At 51.2% G+C, this 22152-nt stretch overlaps 2 protein-coding genes across 2 annotated transcripts; one reads left to right on the top strand and one right to left on the bottom strand.

The window, feature by feature from the left end:
• Window positions 1-644: 644 nt before the first annotated feature.
• ZNF473 (zinc finger protein 473) lies at window positions 645-6702 on the top strand. Its single transcript, XM_006897265.1, has 3 exons — window positions 645-768; window positions 1907-1993; window positions 4286-6702. The coding sequence occupies exons 1-3, from the start codon at window positions 648-650 to the stop codon at window positions 6700-6702; spliced, it is 2625 nt and encodes an 874-aa protein (XP_006897327.1). The 5' UTR covers window positions 645-647.
• A 9715-nt stretch (window positions 6703-16417) lies between these two features.
• On the bottom strand, window positions 16418-22152 carry SIGLEC11 (sialic acid binding Ig-like lectin 11). The gene is made up of 10 exons (XM_006897337.1): window positions 21651-22152; window positions 21292-21576; window positions 20963-21010; window positions 20581-20844; window positions 20285-20332; window positions 19925-20182; window positions 19559-19843; window positions 19254-19350; window positions 18156-18237; window positions 16418-16699 (listed from the first exon to the last, which is right to left on the bottom strand). The coding sequence occupies exons 1-10, from the start codon at window positions 22150-22152 to the stop codon at window positions 16418-16420; spliced, it is 2151 nt and encodes a 716-aa protein (XP_006897399.1).

The following is a 22152-nucleotide window of genomic DNA, read 5'->3' as shown; positions in this document are numbered from 1 at the left end:
AGACCCCGGCACTGTTCCCTGCTGTTGTGCGTGGGGTCACTCGGAGTCTTAGAAGCCCCAGTGGATCTTTCTTTTTTCCTTTTACACACATTTGCAGAAATGTGAACATAGTCACAGGCCGCAGGACAGATGCGAGATCCACTCTGCAGCCTGTGCTCTTTCCTTAGTGGATCTATCTTGGGGATTCGTAAGGGCCGAAATGCCCTCAAGAGTCCCTCGGTGGTGGTTGGTGTCCACCCAAAAGGACTTTCACAGTCCGGTCCCTTGATCTTCAAAACAAAATTAGCCATTGTGGTGCCTCGCACTCTGAAAAGGATGACACTAGAAGGTCCTCACTCAGTTGATGGGGTGAAAACCGTAGATGAAAACTCAGAATCATAAAAAAGGCGAATAGTAAGACCAGGGAGGAATGTGCTCCCTACATGACCCAGCGATGAAAAGGCAGCATTTGCCCAGAGAGAGGTTCAGAAGGCAGGAAAGAATGAGAAAGAGTAACAAATGGTAATTTTAACAATGGACTTCTCTTGCACACCTGAGGTCACCGTGTATCGGAATCAACTTGATGGCAGCTGTTTTTGTTTTGTTTTTTTCTTCCCTTCCAGCCCCAGCCCTTGTGTAATTGAGAGCATGTTGTTTTTCAGGACTTTATGACCCTTAAGGACATGGCCATGGACTTCACCACGAAGGATTGGGAGCACCTGGGGCTGGACCAGGGGGACCTGTTCTGGGACACAGCACTGGAAAACTACCAGAACCTCTTTCTGCTGAGTGAGTGTCTGCCATTAATCCCCAGACTCCAATCCCAGCCTATCTGTCGATTCTCCCCCCCCCCCCACATTTAGGATCAAGTTCCAGCCCCGAAGCTCTCCACAATCAGCCCGAGTGACTTGCCCTCCAGCAGGCATTTGACAGTCTGGGGCTGGTCTGAGTTGTGACTGTGTGGGTAGATGAAGTACTCCTGGGATTTACGCCTGGGAGCCTGTCAGAATGCTGTCATGCACAGGCCAGCCCCCAGCACGGACCCATCCAGTCTCTAGTAGTCTAGCGGAGACTGAGAACTCTGACCTGTCCGCTCTCTAGCCCTTTCCTCCTCATCACCAGAGAGGAATCTCTCAAGCCTCTACACCAGGGTCCTTGCAGTTTCTCTTCCCCCTGCTTAGAAGGGGTCTATCTTTGCCCTGTGTTGGGACTTCCATGGTTGTAGACCATCAGCTACAACCCCTTCAAAACGCCACACCTCCCTTTCTGATTACTCAGCTCGTGACCTGTTTTCTTCTTCTAGCATGTGAACTTTGTGAAAGCAAGAATTTCCTACCTAATAATATGGAAGATGGTCCTAGTGTCTCCCAGCCCCTGCCCATTTTGTCCTCTACATCCCTGCTTGGAGGACCTTCTCTCTAACCCCAGGGGCCTTTTCACATACCATCCCCTGACATTTCCCTGTCCCTTTGCCCCAACTTGTATCTTTTTCCCAAGACACTTTCCAAAGTTCCCTCCCTTGTTGGGGTCAAGCTAGATTTCTTCACAAGGAAATGTGGACCCTGGGTCCCTCTTATTTCCCATCCCAGGCCTGACCCTCAGAAACCTCAAGGTGATAAATGTTTCCTGGGTGAGTGAGTGAATCATAAATGGATGAGGCACTGTATGCTTCTTGCTTTTCCCAAGCCTTCTCAGGTTCTTTGTTTCCCCACCCCCACCTGTCACGTTTCTGCTCACCTTGTGTGTGACCATCTGGGCTTGCATCTCTCGGCACCCACCCCCCGACCCCCAAGCCAGAGCTGGGCTTCCCGAGTTCATGGCAGAGGACAGAGGCGTGTGAGGGGCACGTAATGAAACAGGAAGGTTGGAAGACTCCCCCTGAGCTTCAGGTGGGCTGGTGGGTAACTCTGCTTTTCTCTCCCTGCAGACCCCCCCAGACCCAGCCTCACCTCCCTGTCAGGTGATGAAGAACCAGAGACCCTGGAGAGAGGAAGCCCAAAAGCAAAGGACCCTGGTGAGTGAGGGAGATCCGGGCAGGAGGAGAGAGCAAGTGGGGAGACCTGTGCCCTACGGAGAAGCTCTGTCCTCTGCAGTGGCCCTTGTCATCCTCCCTGTCCTCCGAGCCTCTAGCCATAGACTCCAGACACCGCTCCAGCATGTCCACCCAGACACCTACACTTGGCTTCTGGGTTTCGCTCTGCCACTAGCTGGCTTCTGTCCCCTTGTCCTGAATGCTGTTAAGACACTCAGACACTCTTAACAACTTCAACCTGCTGCCACGTCTGACCCTCAACCTTCAGCACAGATGTGTCTGTCCTACCCGCCTTCCTCTTTTTCTCCTCCTCTTCTTACCTCAGGCCCTTTGCATTCCCAAGGTCAGTTACCCCGGTGCCTTCTGCACCCTCAGCATTGCAGGCGCACACACACACCATCCAGGGTGGTGATTAGAGCACTTGACTGCTAACCATAAGGGCAGCAGTTTACATCATCCACTTGCTCCATGGAGAAAGATGTAGCAGTCTCCTGCCATGAAGATTTATAGCTTTGTAGACCCTATGAGGCCATTCTCTGTCCTGCAGAGTCACTGTGAATTGGAATCAACTTAATGGAGTCCTTTATTCTTTACATTGGAATAATAAATATGGTGAATTGATAACTATTTTGACTGTCCAAGGTCCCCGGTAACACTGTACATGAAACAGTCAACTGCTGACGAGAAGATTGGCAGATCAAACCCCCGAGCTTCTCTGTAGGAGAAAGAGGCAGCAGTCTGCTGCCATAAGACCTACAGAGGATCTCCTCTGTCCACTAGGGTTGCTGTGAATTGACCACAGTGGACTTGGTAGAGTTTTGGCTGTACAGGCCCAGCCCTCCTTCCTGACCCCAAGGGGTGTAGCTGATAGCCACATTTGTGGGTAATGAACTCAGGCATAAATGCCATTGAGAACACTCACTGCTATGGACCAGCCCCGGGTTTGTTGGGGTGGACTGGGTTAGGCCATTAGGATTCCAGGATCACAACCTCCCCAGTGAGAGGAACCAGAGGTGGGTACCTGGCCCAGAGCACAGACGAATCTTCATCATAGTACTATCGCCATGAGAAGAGGCCCAGAACCAAGACCATGGACATGGTGTCTGCACAGTGCAGGCCCACCTCCACCTGACCTGGTCAGCCTCTACTGAGCCCCCAGCAGCCTCCTCTTCTCACACTAGTCAAGTGTCTCCAGTCTACTGGTCAGGTGTAGATTCCTGCCACCTCTTACTCTGTCAGCATGTTGCTGTGTATAAGCAGTCACCCTTCACCTGTAACCATCAAGTTGATTCTTACTCCTCATGACCCCACTACATCAGAGTAGAACAGCTCTCAGTAGGGTTTCAGTGGCAGATTTCCCAGAGTGGAACCGATGGGATCAAAACCTTTCCATAGGTGTGTTGTGAACTTCTGGAAGCAAATAGGTAGGCTTGACTTCCAGGACCTGTGGATAGATTCAAAACACCAACCTTTCAGCCAGTCATCTGTGGCACTAGGAACTCAGTACAGGATTAGGATTTTAGCACATAACCTGGGCAAACACACAGTTCAGTCCATATTAGGATGTCAGAGAAAGGTGATACCCAAGCTGGGCATTAATTACATACACATCGGAAATGAGAACATGCTAGATTTGGGGGATTGCAAGAGTCTGTGGGGCTGCCACAAGAATGTTGAGCAAGCTGTGGAAATGTTGAGTCTTGGGGATGAATTGGTCATATCTGCTTATTAGAAAGCCTCTTAGGGCTGGTGTGTAGGACTAGAAGAAGAGAGTGATGTCCCGGGAGGAACCTGGGCCCAGATGGAAGTTGATACTAGAAAGGGAACTGAAAAAAATTTGAAAATAGTTTGACCGAAAGCCGTGCTTGAATATAATGAGGACGGGAAAGTGGAGGTTGCTTTCTCAGATTCTGGGTTGAAGGACAGGTTGGCTATACTGGGATGGGGGCCCAAGTCACAAGATTTGGGGGACAGGGAAGGAGAGCAGTGAGAAAAATTTAGAAATGCTTTATGAGAAGTGCTCAATAATATAGATGTGAAGGGTGGTGGTGAATTCTCCTTCCCTGTCGGAACCCAGCTGTTCCCCAGCTCCCTTTTTAGACCTCCTGAGAGTGTGCTCACAGTCTTCTGTGACGAGGGTGCAAGCCAGACCACCACTTTTCTTTTCTTTACCTTTGTCCCCTTGATGTGGCTACTCACCCACATTGTCAGCCAGCAGTTCCTGTCCCTCTGCCCTCAGCAACAGGAGACATTTGCACTTCTCATCTCTTTCAGACATGGTCGAGCCCAAGAACTTGCCCCTTAAGCAGGACTTGATGGAAGAAGACCTATCCCAGGAGATAATGGAGACCTTATCAAAAGACGGCCTCTGGTACTACAATTTGGGGGAAGTGTGTATTGGTGAGAACTGGTTAGATAATTTGATCGGAGATCCTGAGAGCCTTCTGAGGTCTGACTTTGTCACCAACAAGGAAAGTCCCACCAAGTGCAGCAGTCCAGAGCTCAAGAGAGATGTCAGTCCCAAGTCCTTTCTCGAGGCAGGAGAGGACACAACGGTGTGTGAACTTCCCGAAGAGAGCCCCATGCCAGCAGAACCTCAGCAACTTCAGGATGACTTTGACCACCAGTCAGACCAGAGCCAACAGGAGGTGGCAGCCCAGGGCACTGAGAAGCTGTACAAATGTAGCGAGTGTGGGGAAACCTTCATTCAGAGTTACCACCTCATCCAGCACTGGATTATTCACACTCGAGAGCAGCCCGCTGACGCGGGCCAGGACTGCGAGGACAGACTCAACCAGAACGCTTACCTTCCTGTGTACCAAGCACCCCACCCAGGCTATAGACCTTACGTGTGCAACGTCTGCGGCATGACCTTCAGTCATAATATGCACCTGCTGTGGCATCAGAAAATCCACACTGACGAAAACCTGCCCAAGAGTCAAGACACCGCCACCCAGGTGTCCAGTCAGAGCACAGAGCCCGTTCCGTGTCAGAAACCCGAGCCAGCTGGCAGATCCTACACTTGTAGCCAGTGCAACAAGACGTTCAGCCGGGCCTTCCACCTCAGCCGCCATCAGCAGACCCACTCCCGCAAACGCTATGAGTGCACCCAGTGCAAGGTGACCTTCAGCCTGAGCAAGCACCTTGTCCAGCATCGGAAGACTCACGTCATCAAAGCTCTTTTCCAGTGTCAAGACTGCGGGAAGTCCTTCCGGCGCGCTGTGTCCCTCATTGAACACCGGGCCATCCACACAGGCGAGAAGCCGTACAAGTGCGATGAGTGTGGCAAGGTCTTCAGCCATTCCTCAACTCTGAAGATCCACCAGCGGGCTCACAGCGGGGAGAGGCCGTACACCTGTAGCGAGTGTGGCCGGACTTTCTGCCGGAGCACTCACCTCAGTGAGCATAAGAGAACACACACGGGGTTCCGGCCCCACAAATGCCCCGAGTGTGTCAAAAGCTTCAACCGACCCTCCCACCTGATCCGCCACCAGTCCACTCATGCCTCCGACAAGCCCTACAGCTGTGCCGACTGCAAGAAGACCTTCAGCCTTAACGAGCACCTCATTCAGCACCAGAAGATCCACACTGTGGAGGCCCCCTATGAATGTCAAGAATGTGGAGAGAAATTCATTTGCAGCTCAACCCTAAATTGCCACCAAAGCGTTCACACCACAGAAAAACAAAGATTAGAGGAGAGCAGGAAGCTTGACGTCTTGAGTCAGGACTCCCAACCCGAGGAGCCTCCAGGGATCAGCTTGAAACTCTTTAAGTGTGGCAAGTGTGGGAAAACCTTTAGCTGCAGCAGATACCTCAAGCAGCACCAGCGGATCCATACCAGGCTGAAGCCCTTTGTGTGCAGCCGGTGTGGGAAAGCCTTCAGCCAAAACAGGCAGCTTATTCGCCATCAGAAAATCCACTCTCAGGGAAAGCCCTACCAATGTAGCGAATGTGGGAAAGCCTTCCGCCTCAGCTCCTTCCTCACCCGGCATCAGGCCACCCACACCAGCGAGCACCCGTTTAAATGCGACAAGTGCGGAAAGACATTCTGCCAAAGTGCACAGCTTTCTGAACATCAGTTATTTCACACTGAGGAGAAACCCTTCAAGTGCAAAGAGTGTGACAGAGTCTTCCCCCAGGTCAAGTACCTTGTGCAGCACCAGAGAACACACACCCAGAAGACGCCCTTTGAGTGCAGTGAGTGTGGCAGGACTTTCCGCCAGAGCTCGTGCTTTTCAAAACACCAGCGCGTTCACACCGGTGAGAAACCCTACCAGTGCAGCGACTGTGGGAAAACCTTCTGCGTGGGCACCCAGCTCACCCGACACCAGAGAATTCACACTGGGGAGAAGCCTTACGTCTGCCAAGAGTGCGGGAAAGGCTTCAGCCAGAGCTCGTGCCTTTCCATCCACCAGAGGATTCACACCGGAGAGAAGCCCTACATCTGTGTCACATGTGGGAAAGCCTTTTCCCAGAAAGCCAACCTGATGCAGCATGAGAAAATTCACTCCGGTGAAAAGCCCTACACCTGTGAGGTGTGTGGTAAAGCCTTTAGCCTCAGCTCCCACCTCAGCCAGCACCAGAGAGTTCACAACCAAAAGAAATTTCACCCGTGTCAGCATTGTACCAAAGTCTTCTGGAGCTGGTCAGGCCTCACACGACACCTCCGAGTTCATGCTGAGAAGAAATAGAAAGTAGCCTTATTTCCCAGGGGAGCAAAGTCACAGACTCTAGAATAAATTCAACTCTGGTCAAATGTTGAAACACCTACTCTTGACAGGCTCCCTGTTCCGAAATAAACCTCTCCGTGAATAAAGACTTAGAAAATTTGCACAAATGAATTGCCCAAAAACACACAAATATTGAGAAGCAAAAGAGTGTGGATTTCAAAAGGTAGACCAGTCTGACTGGAGTTAGAGTCCATCATTTGTGTCCCAAGTGGCCTTGGAAACACTACAGAACCTCTCGAGGCCTCAGAGTCCTCATCTGTAAAATGGGAATGAGAATATTTGCCTACCTCAGAGGGCTCTTGTGAGGATTACTTGAGTTCATACACGTAAAGCACTTTGAGTTTCCAGCATTTAGGTACTCAGCATGTGGAAGCCGTACGAAAATACAGGTTAGCAATAGCGTTGATACACTCTTATATTAAAAGGAAGAAAGGAATTAACTTTCCATCGCCTGACTGCACTTGATGTTCATAGTAACATTAACCACAGCTGTTGTAACTCAATTTTCTGCAAAATGACCCCCTTAGCTGAATTTGGTTTAAAAAACCCAGCTCCTTACTCTCTTTAACTTCTCTTTTCTTCCATCTCTATGTTGTACTGGGAGTGTTTTCTTTTTTAAAAAAAAGAAAACAAAAAACTAGTCCCAACAAGCCAAGAAAGCGTGCAGATTCTTCACATCTGAAAGTTAAAACATTCCATTCCTAACCTTGTTACCTCTCACTAAAGAAAGAACTCCTCCCACTACATTCCCCTCCCTGATTTAAACCCTTAAGTCATGTGAAACTCAGTTCTGTGTGGCAGTCAACCATACTGAGAACACCACTTAACTCTGAAAAACTATGTTAAATATTGCCACCCTGCTGTCGACTTACTCAGAAGAGGTGCATGGTGGTGAAAGTGAAGATGAAAGGAAAGGATAGCTTACTGTTCACCAAACATCCGAACCAGCCACTCACCAGGCGCATCGGGGGGCCTCGGGTGGGTGAAGAGCAATAGACCTAGTCCTTTCCCTGAAGCCTCCAGAATTGATTGAAGTCCAAGATGTCCCATTCATTCATGTCACCTAGCAATTTGCATGGCCACCAAGAATTGTTGAAGAGTCCATTTAAGAAGCAGTAGTGCCCTTCAGAGCCCCCAAGTAAACCATTCACCTCAGGGTCTTCTAGAAGCTAAGACTCGCCTGTTGGAGCCCCAGTGCCGGCACCTTAGTCATGGAGCTGCCTCAGCCCCAGGCATCTGTTTTCTCTCAGTTAAGTAAACCAGCCCTGTGTTGACTGAAACGCAGTAGAACCTCATGAAAATGTTGGATGCTAACACTCTTGTTGGTACTCTTTCATGCTTTTTATTGCTTAATGTTTACTGGTAAATGATCAGGAGTCTCGGGGCTTCCAAAACCTTGCCCCCGAGTTCTGGTTTGTTTTGTCATTTAAGCTGTTTGGGAACTGACAGCTGCCCACACTGCAGTGGAGAGCACCTGGCTGACCATAGCCCATCCCTGCACTCAACTCAGCACTTGCCCTCCAGAACCCTGTCTGCTCTGGGAGAGACTCAAGGGATGTGTGTGGCGTGAGGGGAAGGTCAGAGTCAGGCGCACAAATCGATGGGCTTGTTGTGTGTTGATAGTGTTGTCATCAGAGGGCAGTGTCTGTAATTGGTGACCTCTGTGGCTGTGGGCCAATTGAGGCCCACCCACCATATGTGCACATTTGTACTGTGAGCCATTAAAGTTTTGAATATAAAACGATTGGTTTCTTCTCTCTGCCCAATGCCACCACACACCTGGCCAGATGAGGCAGGTGCAGAGACCTACCTGCAGAACACTAAGGTTCCAGTGGGAGAAGGGGACAGAGAATGCTACACAAATAAGTACAGTTGGCCCTTGAAAAATCCAGGCATTGACCTGGTTCACTCCTAGCACAGATTTGAGTGCTGGTCCACTTCCCACAGATTTATTTCCTCTTGCTGTTGTAATGAGCAGATGTGTTGCAAGTATGTTCTTAAAATGTGATGTTTATCAGCCCTCTGTGAAATGTTTAGCAACTTCTGAGCTCACTGCTATAGCAGTGGAGTGGTGGAAGGGAGAGGAAATTGACTATAAATGGCTGAAGTCTATGTTCAGGGATCAACTGAGAGGGCAGAAGTGGTCATTTGTGTTTGGCAAGAGAGAGAAGTGGGCAGAGAGGGGTCTGGGAGAGAAGGCTTGTGGCTGAGGGGCCTGGCGTCTCGAATGGGAACATTTGAGATGAGTGCTGAAAAGCAAGGAATGTCCATGTGAGGGTGGAGGTCTTGGTTTGGAGTGAGGCCCAGGCGTTGTTTGATGGTGTGTTAGACCCACAGGTGACCACAGTGTGCAGTTGAGGCTGGGAACCACCAAGGAGAGGGTGACTAAGCTGTGTCTCAACAGAGAGCAGGTCTTGAGGAGGGGCTTGGCCAGGAATTTGCAGAGTCCAAGGCTTCCCAGCTTCACTTGTTTGCTAACCCAGAAGACAGAACCCCTTGCTACTGAACCCACAGCGGCCTTCCCCTAGGCTTCTTCAACTGTTCGTTCTACTTGAGGAGACTCCCCGTCTTTCTCTTTTGAAGCACGCAGTGGATTTGAACTCCTGTTAGCAGTCACACACGGTACACACCACACCACCAGGGCTGCTAGTTGTAATGGGAATGCAGGAGTAGAAACAGTTCCCAAGTAATTTCTGACCCAGCAAGCTTGGAGGGCTGCGTAAAACCAGCCCACCAGCTTTCCAAGACCAAAATCTGTATGGAAGCTTTCCGCCGCATCTTCCTTGTGGAGGCTGTGGTTGGATTCAATCGGAGAACTTTCTAGTTAGCACCAAGGCTCCTAACTGGCAATCTAGAATGCACCAATTCAGGCCCCAGTGTCTTAACTCATATATGAGAACTATATTCCCATTCCACAGCTTTCCACTTGGAAAGATTGGAGGTGATTGATTAGTTCAATGGGTTTACTCTGAGAGTTTACATGTCTGTTCCTAATTATTTACTCTGTTTACCAAGAGCTGTCATGTGACTTTCAGTGCTTGGGGGGTGGGCAGGGGGGGTGGAGCAAGCTTCCTTTCCCCTTTGAACGCCCAGCATTTTTAGGGGAGCTCTGGTGGCCTAGTGGCAAGAAGCTGCACTGCAATCCCAGAGGTATGCAGTTCAAATCCACCAGATGCTCTGCTGGAGAAGGAGGGACAATCTCCTGTACCAGTCAGATTTGATTTGATGGTACACATACAAAAAATAATAAAATTAAAAAAAAAAAAGTCCAGCGTTGTTATGTGATGAGTTAGGGCCAATAGAATGGGAGCAGACATGTTGGTATTGTCAGGGCTAAACAGAAACTTTTAGGCATTGCCCAATTTTTCCCAAAAAGAATGGTGCGTCCCAGATGGGGACCACTCCTTCCACTGGGGTTCTGGAAGAGGAGTGTATACCTAACTTTACTGACCTTCGTATGTGTGAGTTTCTATCATAACCAGCAAAGTGCAGAAATCATTTGGAACCGTGACAGAACGAACTCGCTAAGCATCTTGTCGGTTTGAATTTACATCCACCCCCAAGAAAATACGTGTTGAAGGTCTGTGAAAACAAAGTGGCTGGATATCAGACCACAGTCTTCACAAGAAGGAGCAATTGCAGCCACTCAGGGATGGTTCTGAAGAGGCAGAGGTCAGAAATGCCTCCTCTCCAAGCTTTTTACCCATCCTGCCACTGGCTTCCCCTCCCATGGCACTCTGCCCTGCAGGGCTTGATAATTTATTGCACTGACCACACAGACCTCCCGTTGACAGGCTGTTGAGGTTCAGGAATGTTTGATTACATAGGTCTTGAGTCACAACAGCTTGGTCGTCCCTCCTGGCTGACTTGGACTTGCATGGCCTCAACTCTGCCTGTTAAAAAGCTCTACCAACAAGTACCTGGAGACCACCACCACCCCGCTCCCAGCAAGCTTCTGACCCAAAACCATTCAGCTCTTAACTTTGTGCCCACTTCCCCATGGTAGCTACCTTGCTTCAAGGGTTAGCAAGCCCACTACACCATGTGGCACCTGTGTCCTGTCCTGCCACCACTACTACTTTGGTTAACCTGTCTCCAATGTTCCAGCCCTCCCTGGGTCTAGGAGGTCCTCAGGGCACAGACTTTGGGCCCAAAGGACGTACCCTACTCCCAGCCTCTCTTTGTGGCAGTGAGACACCCGTCCTAGTTGATCTACCATGACATGATAAGGGAATCTTGTAAGGAGGTTAGGACAGAATGTCACACTCTTCCATAATGAGGTCACAGCCCTGAGCTATGTAAGGGGAGTGGCCCTGGGGTTTGGCCCTCATTGTCTTTCATAAGAGAAAAAAAGGAAAGATAGATTTGGGGGGCGGGGAGGAACTTAGCACCTCCAATATAGAGTGGGAGTGGAGTGTGCCCTTGGACCCTAGGTCTCAGGAGAAGATGGGTAACAAAGATTCCCTTAGAGCTGGTGCCCTAAATTCCGTTTTTCTCATAAATTGCGTACACCTTATTGGTATGGGCATGCCTTCAATGAAATAGGTTGGCACAGTGATGACAGCGACGGCTTGATGCCACGGCATACAGCAAGGTCCAGATCTCTTGTTCATAGGGTCCCTGTCGGTCCTAGTCAACTCAATGGCATGTTAACAGTGACAGCCACCCACACAAGACTGCATACACCTTGCTTCTATTCGTAAGCTGTCCCATCACCGTGGTCAGCCACAAGCACCCTATTTGCAAGTCCTGCTCAGTCTTTTGAGGAGAGCATCAAGACTCAAAACTAGAAAGGCCATAGGGACGTGACTCTGTGGTACTGAGCATAAACATGACCTTGAAAGCAGACTGAAGATCGGTTAGGTTCATACGCCATCAGACAGCAGGAGAGCGCATTTCAGACGCAAACCCGTTGCTGTTAAAGCCGTTCCAGCTCATAGTGACCCTCAGCTGTCACTTGTAAGACTAGGACACTGCTTATGTTTGTGCCAGAGAGAGTGCTGGAGGATTCCAGCTCACAGGAAAGCAGGGCCTTAGGGTGAGTTCACCACGCACTACAGCACCTGAATGAGTCCTGATTTATATCGAGGGCCCTGATAAAAGAGGAGATACGGTAACGAGGCAGCAAGGACACAATCTGAGCCTGTGGTTAAAATGTGCAGAATGGCAGTTTGAATCCACCAGATGCTCTGCTGAAGGAGGAGGGACAATCTCCTGTACCAGTCAGATGCAATTTGATGGTGGTAGTGGTGGTGGTAAGTGCCGTCAAGTCACAGGCGACTCATAGCAACCCTATGAAGGAGAGTCCTCAATGCTTGTGTGTCTTTCATCCTCTCTCCAGGTTCATAGGGTTTCCGGAGGCAAGCTATTACGGAAGTGGATGCCACTCCTCCTGCCACGCTTGTTTTAATCAGGGAGCTCCACCAAACACTGTCCATCCATTGGGTAACCAACCATTAATGCATTTGACACATCAGTGTCACAGTGTTCAGCCTCACAGCAACCACAAGTTACCGCTGTACGGCAACTTGTACACCAGGGCTATACGACCTAGAGGAATGTTTGAGGAAAAACACTTAACAAAAGGCATTTAAACAAACAAAAAAAATTGATGGTACTCACAAAAAATAATAAAAACTAAAAAAAAAAAAGCAGAATGGATAGGAAGATGCATGGGGAACAATTGGGGAGGCTTCCTGGGCACACCCAGATACCTCACAGGAGAGATTTGCTGGATTTGAAGGCTCAGGGTGATAGGCTCACGGGTCAATGATGTTAAGGATAACGTTCTTCATCAAGAGCAGTATCAAAGAGACAACCGTGGACCTCTTCCCATCCAGCTACAAAGGAACACCTGGAGAGTGGGCTGTATGTTCATTGCTTTATAACAGAAATCCCGGGGCACATGGCTTAAGCATCCAGAAGTTCCTTTTAAAGTTCCAGAAGAGGGAATTGGTTCACACGGGAACCCCAGTCTCTTCCAGTCTAAGAGCCAGCTTGACGGGGGCCAGCTGCCACTGCTAATCACTCTGACCAAGGAAACAGTACAATGTCCTGTTGAGAATGAGGATAAGAAGACACAACATATGCACACCCACGTTTATTAAAGCTTTGTTCACAATAGCAAAGAGCTGGAAACCACCCAAGTGCCCATCAGCAAACAAATGGATAGAGAAGCTCTGGTATATTCACACAATGGAATACTATGCAGCTTTGAAAAACAAGGAACTCATGAAATATGCAAAATGGGTGACCCTGGAGGACATTATGCTGAGTGAAATATCTCAGTCATAAAAGGACAAATATTGCATAGTGCCACTATTGTTAAATGGGATTGATATCAGAGTTGGGAAGAGACTGAGAAAGATGGGATAAATTATGTATACTGCATTGAAACAGATGAGGGAGAGAACTGTTTAAAAGGGATATGTGATTGAGTATTCTTGCCATGACAGAAGGCTGCATAGTGGAGTGCACTTGAGGGAAGGGATTATATAACAATGAAAGAGTTTTACTTTTCAAAGAGAAGAGCGAGTAGGGAGGTGGAGGGGCAGGGAGAAAAGTGCAACAATGAATGGAAATCCAAAGTCTCTGCAAACCTTCATTAAAATTAATAATTTAAAAAAGAAGACACAACATAATTCAATTTTTAAAAGACCAGATTTAATTGATGGAGACCAGAGGAACTTCCATGGCTGTGTCTCTACGACACTCAGTGTGGACTTGAAACCACTCCCAGCAGTCACCGGGGAGCTGAGCGCTAGGTGAAGAAAGTGTCCCTTTAAGTGTAGGAACAATGGTTTTAAGCACTCATCTGCTAATCAAAAGCTCAGTGGTTCAAGCCCAGCATTTTCTCCACAGGAGAAAGGAGGAGGCAGTGCACTCCATGAGGATTTACAGTCTTGGAAGCCCTGGGGCAGTTCTGCTCTGTCCTGCAGGGTCAATGTGAGTTGGAGTCAACTCAGGAGCCATGAGTTTGTTTTTCTGGGTGTGTAAGACCCCGACGGTGAACATTTACACAAAAGCAGATGTGAAGAAGATACAGAAAGGTGGAGAAATGATGAGGGGGCTGACACGTGGCGGAGGGGGCAGCCAGTGTCATGTGACAACTCGTGTATATGAATGGTTGAATGGGAATCTAATTTGCTGCATAAACATTTAACTAAACATTCATGTATTTTTTTATTATGCAAAAATTAAGGACTTTTTTTGTGAACAGAGGAGTGGGGGAGGGAGGAGAATGTGCAACTATGAAAGAATGAAAATCCAACTTTTCACTGCAATCCCAGAGGTATGTGGTTCGAATCTACCAGATGCTCTGCTGGAGAAGGAGGGGCAATCTCTTCCTGTACCAGTCAGATCTGATCTGACGGTACACACAAAAAATAATAAAAATAAATTTTTTAAAAATCCCACTTTTCTATAAACTTTTGTTAAAATCACAATTAAAATTAAAAAATTTATTTAAGGGAACTCTGATGGCCTAGTGGCAAGAAGCTGCACTGCAATCCCAGAGGTGCACGGTTTGAATCCACCAGATGCTCTGCTGGAGAAGGAGGGACAATCTCCTCCTGCACCAGTCAGATCTGATTTGACAGTATACACGAAAAATAATAGTTTTTTTAAAAAATCACAATAGAAAAAAAATAAAATGGTGTTTTTTAAGTCCACAAATGCCTGAAGTTTCCAAAATGTAGGAAAGAGAAGCCTGTAACAGAAGCCCTCTGAGGGTCTCAGAGTCAACGCGGTCTACACCATGACCTTGGACTTGCAGCCTACAGAACCCTACAACAATAAGCTGCTCTTCTTAGAGGCCACCCCACCTGTGGTATGCGTTACAACAGCCCTAGGAGACTAAAACACTCTGTCCTTCTCAACAAACAAATATGTACTAGCAGGTCTTGGAAGTATAAATAAAAATAACATTTGACTGCCCAGAGTTTTGCTTTAATTCTATGTGGCAAAATAGGGGGAGCCTTGGTAGCCTAGTGGGTAAAGAGTTTTGCCACCAACTCAAAGGCAAGGAGTTCTGCTCCACCAGCTGCTCCAAGGGAGAAATATGGGAAATCTCCTGTGTGGTTCTGCCGCCTTTGAAAACCTGCTAGAGGGTCAGTTATGAGTCAACAGCACAAAACAAACAAAAAACGTAACTACACCAATTAACACAATTGAAAGCCGATACACACACTGACAGGACCCACCAGTCATTGCCATGCCAAGGATAGCTAGCTCAGTGATGACCGATCGGGGCTGAAGACCGTGGCTACCAGCAATGGATTAATATCCACCTCCACCACCACCACCCCAAGAGGAAGGTCAGCTAAGACCAGTATGCAAAGTTACGCATTTGCTAATTTACTGAGTGGAAAGAGGAAGAAACTGAAGCTTGTTACCAACTTCTGCATTCGGAAGTCAATCAAACTTGCAGTGAAGAAACACAGATTGTTAATAATAGAAGCGCAGAAGTTGGAGATTCAGAAGGACTGGTAGTGGGAAGGTACAGTTTGGTGATAGGAACGACGCTGGAGACAGCATGTGAGGACTTCAGGATACTAATGAGCTTTTCATTGGCTGCATAAACCTAGGACTGTACACATGCAAAGGAGAGCCCTGGTGGCGCAGTGGTTACGTGCACAGTTGCTCAACAAGAGGTCAGTGGTTAGAATTCACCATACATCCAGAGAGGCAGCCTGCCCATGCGCTGTGTCACCTCTACAGAAGCTGGCTGCCTCACCCTTCTGCAGAGCGGCTGCTGGATTCTAACCCACTGCTGCTGGATTCGAACCACTGCCCCGCCCGGCAGGGCTCCTCTGGCCTGCACGGCCCCTACTTACCCACCCTTGCTTAAGTTCAGTCTCTGTGTTTTAGAAAGACACAGAGAGTACCTTATCCGCCCAGGCTGTTCTCCAAGAAAGGAGCCCTGGTGGAGCATCTGTTAAGTGCTGGGACGCTAACTGAGAGGTCGAAGGTTCAAACTCACTTAGCTCCACGGAGAAAAGGCCTGGCTCTCGCTCCTGTAAAGGTCACAGCCCCAAAAATCCCTGGGAGCATTTCCCCGCTGTCATACGAGGTCACTGTGAGTCAGCATCAACTCATCAACACACGATTAAAACATTTCTAAACACCAGAGACAGAAAGCCAAGCTTGCCCCTCTGCCCAGAGCCTCTTAGTGCCAGGCTCTGCTCTGGGCTGTGGGACAGTGAGAGTCAGTGGATGGACAAACCTCCCCGCCAGCTCTGCAGAGAGATGCACAATGAAGCAATAAAGGCTGGCGCAGAGGCTCTGAGACCATCTTTAGCCTTAAGCAGGGACTGCCCCCTGAAGGCTGCTTGAAACCAAACAACAGCTCAGCTACACCAGCAAACAATGTCTGCCCTGAGCACTGTGCTCCTTTCAGAAAGCCTGAAGCAACACCGAAGGTTGGACGGAAGACTTGTCTACCTGTGAGTTTTTGCAAATGGGGAAGGCCCACTCTGAAAAGCAGGGTGAGATTGGTCACACAACTTAGAATTGTAAATGTGAATGGTCAGATAACAAGATGGTAAGTGAGGAGTGCAGTGCAGTTAAATCCTGTCCACATGACAAGCTGTTTTCTCAGGAAGTGTCCCCCTCAAGTGTCCCTTTCAGGACAGTTCTGGGCCCTCCAGCTGGACCTGGGGAGCCAGGTGAGCCCTCACTAGTGGGCCTTGATCTCTGAGTACTCGTTGGTGCTGGTGTCCTCCTGGTCCTGAGGTTCCTGGGGCTTCAGTCCCCAGATCTTGATCTCCGAGTACTCGTTGGTGCTGGTGTCCTCCTGGTCTTGAGGTTCCTGGGGCTTCAGTCCCCGGAAGACGAGGGAGGCGTAATGGAGCTCCTGGTCTTCTTCCAAGTGGGAGCTGGCCACAGCTGGAGGTGAGGTGACCACAGCCAGCGGTGAGGCGTCTGGGGGTCTGCCTGGCTGCGACTTCCACTGGTGACCCTTAATGGAAAGAGGGAGAAGGGGATGGAGACCCAACATAATTAACTATAACACTGTCTGGCTAAGGAACCAAGGAGTGAGTATAGTACGTATTGTGTCCTGCTGCTAACCATAAGGTCAGTGGTTTGAATCCACCAAGTGGCTCCAAGGGAGAAAGGTGGACTTTCTCCCACAAAGATTTACAGTCTTGGAAACTCAATGTTGTTGTTGTTGTTATGTGCCATCGAGTCGTTTGCGACTCATAGCGACCCTATCTATGTACAACAGCCCTAAACCCTGCTCTATCCTGTGCCAATCTCATTTCCTCTGACACACCCATCCCGATTACCCCAGTCACTAAATCAATCCACCTCATAGAGGGTCTTCCCCTCCTGCGCTGTCCCTCCACCCTCCCAAGCACGATGTCCCTCTCCAAGGAAACCCAGTAGGGGTTGTTTATGAGTCGGAATAGATGTGGCAGCTGGGAGTTTGGGTTTGATTGAAGGATCCCTGGTGGTACAGCAGATAAGCATTGGGCAGCAAGAACCCACTTGGGCTCTGGACAGCAAGGCCAGGGCGTCTGTGTTCATAAAGCTTACAGCCTGGAGAACTTACAGGCAAATCTGCTGGGTAACATGGGGTCACAGAGAGCCACAATCAGCTTGAGCATTCCTGACAATTACAACAGCAACGATGCCTGGTCCTCGGTAGCTGATTTCCTGTCTCCTACAATCCCCCCCACAGCCCCAGGAGCGAGCTTCGAACTGCCAGACCCTTTGGCTAATGCCCGAGCGCTTAGCCACTGAAGCGCCGGAGCACACGCAGGGTCCCCAGGGGTCACTCGCTGGCTGGGAGCAAAGGGACGTGTTTGCAGCGTGTGGGGGACGGTGGGTGGGAAGCAGAGGGGGAGGTGAGACCCTCTCTGAAGTCAGGCCTTGCCAGCCATAGTGGGGGGAAATTTACACTGGATTTTCTTGGAAGCATCCCAAGTCCTATAAGCTGAGGGGGGGCAAGTGGGTATACAGGGGGAAATGGGGTGAGAGTGGTCTTGGGGACCCCAAATTTTATGTCATTGTCAGAACAGAGTGTGATCCTGGGGTTATCCCTAATCTGCAGTTCGCTTTATAGTGAGAGTGATCTGAGGGCCATTGAACTAGACAGTTGAAAATTACCACTTTAGGGAGATGCCTCTGGAGTTTTGTCTTGGGGGAGCAGGGAGAAAGAAGGTCAGGGAACCAGGCAGAAATGAGATGGGGGACGGAAGGAATCTATTGGGGTTCCCCAGCTCTTGGTGGTCCCCCCAAGCTCCAGGAGATGAAACAGGAGGCAGAAGGGGGTGACCCCTGGGTCCTGGGCTGGGTGACGGGTTGGTGGGACCCAGGAGAAAAGCTTATTGGGGAAAGATGACAGCCTGAGTCATCAGAGGAGCCGTCGTGGGGAAGTGACCAGGTGGGACCTGGATGGACAGAGGACTCACCCGAGAGGTGTCACTCGAGACAGAGCGGCCACGGGGTCCTCCGGCAGCCGGCCTGGCTGTCTTCGTCCTGCAGGTCTTCACCCTGAGGGAGGAGTCCGGGTCCTTCAGGGGACTGCCTGCTGCAGAGGCCAGAGGGCGACCCCAGACCTGGGGTGCGTGGGCGCCACGTGTGTCCGGAGAACGGGAGCTCCCTCCTGGAGGCTGGGACTCACCCCTGCCCTCAATCTCCTCCCACTTATGTTACGTCGACTCAGAGTCCTGGTGACCCAGGGGTGCAGAGTAGAACTCCCCAGAGGGTTCCAGGCTGAGGGCTTTCAGAGGTGGGATCACCAGGCCTGAGGAGCCTCTAGTGCATCCAGCCATCAAGCTTCCAGTGCGCAGGCGGCCCTCTCCCGTCCGCCCCGCCCACTGACCCTGAACTCCAAGGGGCTGACAGTTTCAGGAGTCCTGGGTGACGCATACTGTTAAACACTTAACTATTAACCAAAAGTGGACAGTTTGAACCCACCCAGAGTGCCTTTGGGGAGGAGGGGGAGCCATTGAAAACTCTCTGGAGCAGAGTGGGGACCGCCAGGAGTTAGAACCCACTTGAAGTTTGGGGTTTGGGTTTTGATTTCGTATGGTTTGAACTCGGCTAGTAACAAAAAAGGTGGATGGGGAGCTCTGGGGGTCTAATGGCAAGAAGTTGCACTGCAATACCAAAGATACACGGTTCGAATCCACCAGATGCTCTGCCGGAGAAGGAGGAGCAATCTCCTCCTACACCTGTCAGATCTGACTTGACGGTACACACAAATTAATTTAAAAAAAAAAAAAGGTGGATGATTCAAATCCACCCCATAGAACCGCGGAAGTAAGGCCAGGCAGTCCACTTTTGAAAAAAACAGCCACTGTTAAAGCCTAGGAGCCCAGTTCTTGCCAGACTGACATACATGGGCCCCCAGGTGCCAGGACCAACTCTGAGGCAACTGGCTTCCCGAGTTTCTGTCCCTAAAACCAACCCTTACAGCAGTCACTGCCCCGTCCAGGTGTTGCCACCTGGGACTCTTGGGGACTCCAGGGCCCCTACCACCTCCCAGCCCCGAGGAGAACACTCACATGAGGAAGATGAGGCAGGAACAGAGACCGAGCAGGGCCGTGAGACCAGCTCCCAGGGCCGCCGCCAGGACAGATCCTCCCCCAGGTTCAGGGCTCCCTGCAGTGGAGTGGGGGGGTTAGAGAGGTCCCTCTCAGAGCCCCAGGACCCTCGAGCTTCCTTCTCCCACAGGAAGTGAGTTCCCCTGTTCATCAGCCCCCAGCCAGCCAGCCCCAGGCGCCCCCTTCCCTGCAGCCCCAGCCTGAAAGCTCCACATCCTTCCAGCATCTTCACTCCCTCCCCTCGAGCCCCCCAGCTGACCCCTGACCTGGCAGCTGCAGGACAGTGACTCTGTGGAGCCCGTGGTCATTCCTGGCCTCGCAGTGAAGTCCGAGGTCTAGGCTGAGCTGCTCATGGAGGGTCAGGGAGCTGTTGGCCCAGGGTCCCTCCGAGATGGAGGTGACAGTGACAGGGATGTTGCTGCTGTTCCCCTCCACCAGCCGGTCCCCAACCCACCAGAGCAGCGAGGGCACCGGCCGGGCTCGGGCAGAGCAGTTACAGCGCAGACCCTCGGCCTCCCAGGAGCAGGAGGGGCCAAGCAGCTCAGGGGGGTCTGCGGGGAGTTAGGGGAGCAATCAGAGGTGGGTCCTCCTTCCAGGAACCACATGCCTGCCCCAGGGGCCCCCACACTCACAGAGCACAGAGAGGTGCAGAGTCACGTGCTGGGAGCCCAGAGAGTTCCGAGCTCGACAGGTGACCTCCCCTTCATCCTCCTTCTGCACCCGAGGCAGCTCCAGGACCCCGGGGTCTGAGGACTGTGAGAGGTTCAGGGGGAGTTTCCCCCAGTCCCAGCTCAGCGTGGCAGGGGGTCTGCTGTCAGCCACACAGATGAGACACAGGGACTGGCCCGCTAGGACTGGGAGGGCCATGCCATTCGTGAAGTTTTCCATGGCTGGAGGGGAGGAGGGGAGACTCAGGAGACATACAGAGCTGGGGGACAGGGACCCCCATTCCCACCACCTGGGATCAGGATGTGATTCTCTAACCTCCATACCTGTCCTGTTTGCTGGGGACACCATCACTGACAGGTTCTCTGGAGGGTCTGAAACAGAAGCAGGGGCCTGGCTCAAGGGGGCAGGGGCTCCCCTGGGTCAAAGGGAGCCATCCCGACCTGAGGAGCTGGGGTGGGGATTGACTCACCTACTGAACCCAAGACTCAAACCACACAAGGATTCCAACAGGTGGGGAGCCTCCTGCCATTGCCCTGAGTACAGACCCCTCCCAGCTCTGGGACCCTGACCCCAGGACCCCCAATTTGCTAATATCACCCCCACACACATACACACTCACAGTGCACAGATAGGTCCAGCCAGCGCTGCTGGGAGCCCAGCCTGTTCTCTGATCGGCAGGTGTAGCGCCCTGCGTCCTTGGGTCCCACCTGAGGCAGCTCCAGTATCAGGCTTCTGGGCCCCGAGGGAGGGGACCAGGAGAGCACCCTGTCACTCAGGACCCAGCTCAGCGTGGGTGGGGGGTGGCCATCAGCCGCACAGAGCAGCCGTAGGAACTGGCCTTTCTTGACGTCCACTCGTGAGTCCTTTCCCAGAAGTCTCCGAACTGGAGAGAGAGTGAGCGGGGCTGCACAGAGAAGCACCACCTCCAGCGGGTCCCCAACTTTTTGTTCCCTATATTAAACTGACTCAGCCCCATTCACACCACCCCCACCCCCTGTTACCTGATGTATTGGTCAGAGAAAAGCTGATGATAAGGTCCTTCGGGGCATCTGCAACAAGACCATGAGGCGACTGGAAGGAGTGCTGCCCCCCAGGTACAGAGAGAAAGTGTGACTGTCCCTGGTCCTCCCTGGGACCGTGGCACCAGGTGCACAGTGGAGCCCAGAGGACTGGAGCTGTCCCCGTCACCTCTCAGGACAAGTCAGCTTCCTGGAACCCATCTTTCCTCCTGGGGGACCCTCCCAACTCCAGCATGCTGGTTTCCATGGGCTTCTTCCCTCTTTACCCTGGCCTGTTCCTCCCCCACAAGTCCTTCCCCCCACAGACTCACGGGCCACTCTCAGCTGGACCTTGTTTGAGGAGCTCACACCATTTTTCAATTCCACTCCACAGGTGAGCCAGGCTTTGTGGTCTTGGGGCCTCGGGGTGACAGGGAGCACAGAGAAGGAGATGTAGTTTCGTGGTGCAGCTCCTTGTGAGGAGAGGGCCACCCCAGTCCAGGAAAACGTGGGGGATGGACATCCTTCAGGGTCCCCAGGAAACACACAGAGCAGTGTTGCTGGGCGGCCAGGCTCCAGGGTCTCAGGGACGTAGATGCCAGGCTTCTGCATCAGGTCTGGGGGGGGGGGTGTCTTAGTCTCAGATGCCTGGCCCATCCCCCAGTCATCCCCAAACAAGCTGGCTCCGTACCTGTCACTCTCAGGGTTACCATGTGTTCTTTATAATTATATTTCACAATGTTTCCTCTCTCCACCTGAAAGAAGTAGTTGGCCGCGTCCTGCCTCCTTGCATCTCTGACCAGCAGCGAGCAGCTCCCGTCCTTGGGGTCCCCGAGGAGCTGGAATCGGCCTCTGGTCCCCTCTTCTACTTTCCTTTCTGGATTGTTTGTGGCCACTGGAGCCCCAGTGAGAACATCGGTCTGTTCCCGGAACCAGTAGCCATGAGCTGGATCAGACCTGACCCAGCCCATCCAGGGGTGGGAGAAGGTGCAGGGTATGGAGACGCACAGGCCCTCCTGCACCGTCACCACCTCCTGCACCCTCAGCTGGTAGCTTCTATAACGAGAAACTGGGAACCTCTGGGGAGACTGAGGCTGCTGGCCAGCCCCAGTCCCAGCCGGGGACCCCCAGACCCCAGCACACGCTGACCCCCACAACAACAGCAGCATCAGGAGTGAGGCCAGTGGGGACAT

This window comes from Elephantulus edwardii, unplaced genomic scaffold, assembly GCF_000299155.1.
Source record: "Elephantulus edwardii isolate Elephantulus edwardi_28Jun2011 unplaced genomic scaffold, EleEdw1.0 scaffold00208, whole genome shotgun sequence".
Classification (NCBI taxonomy): Eukaryota; Metazoa; Chordata; class Mammalia; order Macroscelidea; family Macroscelididae; genus Elephantulus; species Elephantulus edwardii.
This window is presented reverse-complemented; position numbering and strand designations above follow the sequence as displayed.

Excerpts from the sequence above, each read along its gene's own strand:
- ZNF473 (XM_006897265.1), top strand. The coding sequence starts at position 648 with ATGACCCTTAAGGACATGGCCATGGACTTCACCACGAAGGATTGGGAG. Across the intron at positions 769-1,906 it reads CCAGAACCTCTTTCTGCTGA|ACCCCCCCAGACCCAGCCTC; the intron begins GTGAGTGTCTGC and ends CTCTCCCTGCAG. Across the intron at positions 1,994-4,285 it reads CCCAAAAGCAAAGGACCCTG|ACATGGTCGAGCCCAAGAAC; the intron begins GTGAGTGAGGGA and ends CATCTCTTTCAG.
- SIGLEC11 (XM_006897337.1), bottom strand. The coding sequence starts at position 22,152 with ATGTCCCCACTGGCCTCACTCCTGATGCTGCTGTTGTTGTGGGGGTCA. Across the intron at positions 21,577-21,650 it reads GGTAACCCTGAGAGTGACAG|ACCTGATGCAGAAGCCTGGC; the intron begins GTACGGAGCCAG and ends CCCCCCCCCCAG. Across the intron at positions 19,844-19,924 it reads TCTGCACCTCTCTGTGCTCT|ACCCCCCTGAGCTGCTTGGC; the intron begins GTGAGTGTGGGG and ends AACTCCCCGCAG.